The 7867-nt window shown below is 37.3% G+C and overlaps 1 protein-coding gene across 1 annotated transcript; it reads left to right on the top strand.

The window, feature by feature from the left end:
* Positions 1 to 570: 570 nt before the first annotated feature.
* On the top strand, positions 571 to 3467 carry LOC108680187 (putative defense protein). Its single transcript, XM_018168960.2, has 4 exons — positions 571 to 961; positions 1457 to 1587; positions 1800 to 1888; positions 2464 to 3467. The coding sequence occupies exons 1-4, from the start codon at positions 760 to 762 to the stop codon at positions 2531 to 2533; spliced, it is 492 nt and encodes a 163-aa protein (XP_018024449.1). The 5' UTR covers positions 571 to 759; the 3' UTR covers positions 2534 to 3467.
* Positions 3468 to 7867: the final 4400 nt, after the last annotated feature.

Genomic DNA, 7867 nt, shown 5'->3' with positions numbered 1-7867 from the left:
ATCAATATTAAAAATATAAATTTTTATTATTTGATACCTGAACACTCAAGTACATTCATATGTTGCTGCAAGAAATAATTGTTACAATTATTATTTTTATATAATTTTTTTTTTGTCTGTTTCCCGACACAAGCCAGTTAACGAGTCGATAAACTGAATAATCTCGTTAAGGCTCATTAGGATGCTTCAAGCAGAATATTGTCCAATAATTTGTATTCACATCACTTCGATACTCTTACTTTCTACACCTCGTCTTAAGACATTAGAACGATTTCTCTTTCTGCCTCTAACCTTATCCGGGGTAGAAAGTCACTTGATTTACAGTTCCATTCTAGTTGTGTATCTGGCCAGGTTTGTTTCCCAAGCACTGCGTATATATTAGGGTATTTTTTACTCTATTGTTTAACGAACAAACTGGATGGAGAGCTGACAGCCGGGTTCCAGCCTTCAGTGTGGATGCAGACGGTGCACTCAACAGTAGCGCTGTCTGAAGTAACTCTTTTCTGTGCGCACATTTGCTGATCTGCAATATTTATTTTGATTTTTGACTTATTTATTTATTCACATAGGAACACACGTTACAATGAAATATATAAAAGACTTGAAATAAAATAGCATGATTTCCAGGTAATAGCTATTACTTACGTCAGGTTGTCAATGTGGATCCTGGGAAGCTTTCTTTGACCTATTAAATTTGTATTGGCTGGGACTTTGATTAAATTTGGGTAGATAATTAAAGGATACTTAATAATTGAAAAAATGCCCCGTGTACACGCCGCGTTGCTTGCGTGCGTGTTTCTAGCTGTCACTCTTTTTGTGGGCGAAAGCTTAGGGTTCAGCAGCGGTAGCGTAAGTCTTGCATGCGACAGCATGTATCCTCTTCACCTAACCCTCGGACCGCAGCGCAGCCGATCTCCGTTCGTCATCCACGCCAGCAAGGAAGATAATAACACCATCAGAGGTAACCAAACCCAGAACTTATATTATTTATTATACTACAGTGTCAGCGTTGTAAGAACCGGCGACAGCCATAGAGGTCTGTCGCCGGTTCTTGACCACCCAGTCACCTCGTCCAATTTGACCACAGCTGTCACAGGAAGTTGGGATTGAACCCGCAACTCGCTGTACCAGTTGCGTTACTCTGAAATTTGACCATTGGGTCACCCTGCCTTGCTACAAATACTTGATAATTAGAATTACTCCTGAACCGCTACAATAACCCTTGATTATGTGAGTGAACTTACTTCATACTTGACAGCACACAGGAAGGATTACTGCAGCGTCACACGTAGCGCTGCGGCCCATTAAAATTTAGTTTTTTTATTCATGATTACATGTTTCAAATAAGACGGCATATCGGTATATATAGACGGTATATATTTTCAATACTTTCAATTTCGCAGGCCTGACAATAAATTTTCCACCACAATTCTTAAACGCGCCTCTTGTTCGGTAGTGACGCTTACTTCCGAGGCGGAAACCTTTCGCGGCTTCTTCCTGCAGGCCCGCGACAAAGACGACCAGAGGGTCGGCAAGTTCTTGAGCGTGCAAGGCGATGGACAAATTCTGCGCTGTGACGAAGAGGGTGTAAGTATACGGATTAAATACGGGTTATGCACTTCCGATAGCCTCTATCATATTACTTGTTAAAGTTTATTCAAATAAGATATTCGTTGCACATTTCGTAATGACTTTTCGCTAGGTGTTCTAATTGTTCATTAGAATTATCAGTTTCCTCTTCAATTACATATTTCAAGTACGCATACAGAAAAAATTCAGGGTAATTTTTGTTCGTGCAGAATTCAGTGTCGCACAAAAGTCCCGAGGATAAGCGTCAAGTTTCGATGACGTGGGTCCCTCTTCAGCATCGCGGGGCTGTGATATTTCAGTGAGTCGTATAAAATACCAGAGCTTGACGTAACCATCAATAATATAATTATTTTTAATTATAGCCTGATTCGCCTTTAACTCGAGTGCCTGGAATATTCTGAACAAATTCAAATTATTTGGTTTAACTTTTCCTGTCATCTCGCTAATAAATTAATTCGCTAATAAATAAAGTAATAAATTCCACACTCAAAGAAATGAGTGAGACTTTGTACAATTAACGATGCATTTTTGTGCAAATAGTGATTCATTTTAATTCAAATAGCCATTCTTGGTGTGGGCCATATTGACATAAATTTATTTAAAAATGTCATATCAGAGCTACGAGCAAATGTTTGTCACAATACGACCTGTTCGTTTTTAGGGCATTTTCTCAGTTATGGAAAAAATGCACTATTGTGCTCGCCATGTCCGTCCGTCCGTCTGCCTGTCTGTCTGTCCGTCTGTCCGTGACCTCAAGTTTTCGTCGACGAGAAAATGCGCTCTCTGTCACTCACTGCAGTGGGTATCTGAGTTACATTTTTTTTGAGTGTATATCTAGTATAAAAGCACGCTATTCATTGTATTTCATTTCAGAGCCACTGTGGTGCAGCGGTACAACACATTTTGGACGAATATCAGGTCTCGAATGTATAACGTTTCGTAATAATTCATCATTCACAGTAAGTGTAGCCGGAGAGTAAATGAATTCCCCCACTGTTTTAAGTATTCAACGGTGCGTTTAGGTTTTAAAGTCGTTATAAACAATTTTACAGTTTGTACATCGTTGACTACAGTCAGTTTATAATATCTTCAAGAATCTAAGATGCTTTAATACGAGTGGTTCTTTTCCGTATAACCTAGGTTTTTGCACTAAGTTGTTATTCAACAAAACGCTGTTCAGGAAGTGGTACCGTAATCACTATACACGTAGAATGTGACATTCGTCAGCCTTCTGTATTGTCATTTCTCAATTTTACTATTTGTACGTTACATAATCTGAACTTTGACATTTTACTATCCAAATCGTTCTTCATCACAACTGAAGAAAATAAACGGACCTCGGTGCGTATCAAACAAACATCTGGAATAACATTTTATTGTCAATGTAAATGTTTAGACATTTTCTCTGTAAGTGAATAGTGACGCCGGAGCTGAAACTTCTTGTCCCCAGTAAATTATTCATCCAAAAAAATCTCTACTGTACAGGCAATTTTTATTTTATAACATTTTTTTTATTTTATCGGTAGCTTCAATCGTAAAACAGTGAGAATACAATATCAATTCTGACGGATATTTTATCGCTCACGCTAATGTATTATTTACAAATGGGTGGAAAACATTCAAATTTGAATTACACGAATTTCTTTGAGTGGAGTAGTTTTTTCGTCCCCTAGATTGATGAGGTCATACCTGAAGACTTAATTTTCTCAGTATTGATTCCAGAAAATGGTATGGTGGGTAACCATATCATTCTTAACTCTCAACAAGTGCTGGATTTCTCAACTACTATTTTAGTTCTCTGATTTACTCATATCGCAATTATCTGAAATGACAAAAAATATAGCTCTGATTTGCAGTTAGCATTTATGAAAATGATTTCTTCTATATTGAATATTTCCCTTATTTGATGTTTCACTGGAGTGACTCAACCCTTGTTTTAGTCGATAGAGTGCTGCAATTTATCGGAAACGTTTTCCACATAGAATAGAATAGAAGTGTCGGCTCTGAAGAAATAGGCCCATGGCCTGTTGCCGATTCTTGAATTTTCCGTGACTTGATTCCGCAAGGGATCCGGCCTTTGGAACCCGATCTTTCCATAACTGACGATTGTTTGAGATAGCTGCTGGACTTATTGCCTGGTCCGTAATTTGCTAGGCATTTTAAGACTGAACATATGCTCCTGCATAGCTTCGTCTAGTCTGTTTTTGAAGGCGTTGATTAGCTAAGCCTTGGCGTCTATTAGCTAAGGGCGTCTATTAGCTAAGCATATTAGCTAAGCCTATAAGCTAAGGCGTCTATTAGCTAAGCCTTGGGCCAAATTTCTTATTTAATAATTATATTCCTCTTCCATACTACGGCATTCGACTGTGTTCACCGTACTAATTAACACACGAAGTTCATTTGGACGGATGATTTTCTTTCACATTCTACTCGTGTCGTAGACTTGTATTCAAAACAAAATCGCTTCCAGGGTGATTTATTAAGAAAACGATTAACCGTGACTCGCTATTATCTCGTATTAAGCTTAGTAATAATGATTTTAATAAAGTCTAACATCATTGATACTTTAAGGCTGTAATGCGCAGATTAATAGTACTGTTTGAATGCAGCATAAATAACCCAATTACTAATTCATACATTAATTTCCTGTCTGAATTTAGGCTATTTGTATGATGATGTAACCTGAGCTGATCGCATGTAAATCTTGGAAGTGAACATCCAGCCATTGCAACTTAATGACAAAGTTGTGTATTCACGAATTAATTTTGGTCTACAACAGTTTTCACATCAAAAAATTTATCAAAGAATTTTAATGTGCAACGATTTTAATCAATTTGTTTATGGGATGGCGGTATATTGATACTTCTTCAGGAGAAAGTACCAACAAAATGAAAAAAAGAAAAAAATTAACCATTCCATTCTGTGGCTGCAACGATAAAATATTAAACTGAAATTACACATTTACGTCACGAAAGCGATGAAATCCTGACTAGTATTATATTATTTCTGGCGCTTTATTCTTTGAAAATAATAACAAAACTTTCAAAACAAATTAGATTTTACCGTGTGAGGAATGCACTTCTCCATTAATAAACAATGCATAACTTTAAGCACGGGATTTTTTGAAAGGTATTTCTATTGGATTTTCCATCGACGCTGTCATTTGACTCTTAAACATATTTGAATAACGAAGCGGGCGATGGGAAAAAATGGAGACATTTTCTTGGCTCAGTGACTTTATTCCAAGGGTTGTACTTTATTAGTCTATGTTAATTTGAGTTTTTCCTTGATAAGCATTCCTTCGGCAGTTAATTATGGAGAAGAATTGGGAATGAATCCATTTTGTTCGTCAAAGGAACAAAAAGTGTGTTTGCAATAGCAAAAATCTCGAGTAGCCAACTTTTTCGGTTCTTAGCTCGTTGCCGTAACCTAATTTCTTGTAGAATTTTTTAGTTTGCAGGCCTTTCGAAAAGTTTCCAGGACTCTAAATGAGTTTGTTTTTGAAGAGTTTGTAGGCAATTCTGAACTTGATGTTAAATGAAGTCATGAGCTGAAATTCAATTTCATCACATAGACAAGCTTCGTCTGAGTGTAGTCGGCACGTGAGATCAACCACGAAGAAATATACTTTTTATCAGTACCATAAAATATCAAGGACTCTTTTTTTGGGCAATTACGGGTGATTAATGAAACCTTCTTCAAGATTGCACTTGGTTATTTATTGTCCGCACCTGCAGAAGTTGACAGATTAAGGTGGCAGACAGAAAATCAACCTGCAACATCTGAATGTAACATCTGAACCGCAACCTGCATTTCAGATGTTACAAAACTAGTGGACACAAACTAGACCCTATTAAGGCAAGGGGCTGCATGGACCAGTATCCAGTGCATCTATGAGAAGAAATAGATAATAATAACTGCAACCTGCGGCCACATCTTCATGAAGGTGATTGAATGGTTTCGAATCAACATGTTTGGTATTTCAGAACTTAGGAAAACGACGCTTCATAATTTTAGCAAATTTGGCAACCAACACAAATTTAACTTTGAATTAATTCTATTATGATATTGTTTCAGATGTGCAATTGCGGAAGGAGTCAGCTTTCGATTTTCTCGGCTGTCGTTCCCAAATGAATATGTTGTTCCAATGATACATTTTTTTTAATCAACTGAGTTTGTATGTTATTAATTATATAAATAAAATTGGCTAGTACTCCATGGAACATGCAGTCTGCAGAAAAAAGTACTGAAATATAAAAATGCAAAGACTTGTGTGCGGTTACAATGAACAGTAAGCAAGGATCTTATTGAGCATGGCTTGAGAAAACGTCAGTAAGCAGGGTTTTATCTGACGGCTCTTCTGCTGCGACTGACAGCACTACAACTGGGCTGAAAGCACCAAAACTCAGGCTGACTGCAGGAAATTCAAAACTGCGTTGCGGAAATACATTCAGAATTCGAATTCAAAAGCTAGTGTGCATGTTATTGTTAACATAAATGGATGAATGACGAATAATAAAAAATAAAAAATTCTTTATAACGAATAGGAAATCGCTGGCCGCCAATATTATCGAAAAGGTCAAACAATTTAATTTACTGGTTATAAATTGCCTAAAATTGCCAAATGTGCACTAAACGGTTCCTGTAAAACGTCATAATGATAGTAATAATAATTAGAAGCCTTTCAAATAGTATTGCAATAATATATACTCTCTTGAAAACTGTTCCTAGTTGTTGGAAATATAAGTGCATGCTCACCATGCAATATCTTCTGTATACGAGGAAAATGCATGCATGTTTTTGCTGTCACATCATGCATACTTTCATTGTCCACAAAGGCAGAGCAGATGAAGTAATCTTTATGGCAGCTCAGAATTTAGCTCATTTTTCCTCTGCTTGACATTAGTTTCTTGCGCGTGAGTCACAAAAACGAGCAGGGATCATTTTTCTGGTTTCTCCTCCAGCGCCGTCCACGGTAGACGGGCATGTTTGTTGTCAACGACAAATGAACACAAGATCAACGAGAAAATTATCTCGTCGTGTCACTTAATGAATTAAAATGCCTGATGTACCGGAACGTTCTATGGGCGCCTGAGAATTCCTGGAATGGAGGCAACTATATACACTGACTTGCACATTAAAAATGACCTGCACGTCTTCTTAGATGGGAAAACTTCGCTGCGGCTGGTCTCCAGAGAAATCCAAGTTGTGTCCAAACCAGGCACTCACATGTAATCCCTACCGCCGCCTGTTGCAGTTGGGACCTTAAAGGCAGAGCGCGCATTTCTTGGCTTGTCCGGCCAGCAATTGGTCGAGACTGACGCAATAAATCTGCCCATCGTGACAGCTGAAACCCCGACTAAGAGCAACCCAGTTTGTGTTACTTGCAGCTGTATGATTCTTTTTTCTTCATTTTAAAACAGAGCTTTAATTTGAGTTGGCTCACCGTCTTAACTTGAAATACTTTATTGTTATGTACGAAGTTATGAGCGACTTCAGCGCACTGCTTGCAGAAATGAGAGCTGTATCTTCTATACATAATTACATTCGCGTGGGTTTGAAATGGAGAAAGTAACGACAATAGCATTTCTAATTTTACATTAGCATGAGCTTAGAAATATTGCTGCAAAATAACGAACTCAAAATAGTATCAGCTTGTGAAGGAGCGCAGTCAAATATTTATCTTATATAAATAGACGACATGCTGAAATAAATTTGATCTCCATTTATTCTCTTTCTGTATTTTTCATCGAAAATTTAAATTGTGCCAAATCTCAAATGAATTGTATTTACTTTTTTATAATTTTATAAAACATTTTTTTTAACTTATCGCATTAAAGTGAAGAACAACAAATATTATACGACTCATTGAGCTGAGTTCGGTTTTATAATGTACTTCGCTTCTCAAGTTTTTATACATAGGTTTGATGGAATTTTCTCGCTCTGATTAAAAATAAATAACGAATTCCACGATAACGGTAATGTTCTTTGGTTGAAATAGGCCATCATCCCGCTACCATTTCAATCTACACCAAAGACTGTAGTGCTGTGTAGGTTCGCCAAGGTATATCCAGGATGTTGTAGCATCATTCGGTGTAAATACCGCTAAAATCTAACTTACTTTCTGTTCCGCCGGAACAATTTCATATTGTCGTGATTACCTGAAGCAGCAAACCTGATGTTACCAAATTTCCATTTTTCCAAAGGAGATTGCTTTCGTGTTTTCCCTCTCGAGGTCGCAATCTCAATTCTGAATCTGAACAGCATCGGCTCTGCC

Source organism: Hyalella azteca, unplaced genomic scaffold (assembly GCF_000764305.2).
Source record: "Hyalella azteca isolate HAZT.00-mixed unplaced genomic scaffold, Hazt_2.0.2 contig14467, whole genome shotgun sequence".
In the NCBI taxonomy this organism is placed as follows: domain Eukaryota; kingdom Metazoa; phylum Arthropoda; class Malacostraca; order Amphipoda; family Hyalellidae; genus Hyalella; species Hyalella azteca.
Note: the sequence above shows the minus strand (reverse complement) of the source record. Positions and strands in the feature narration are given on the sequence as shown.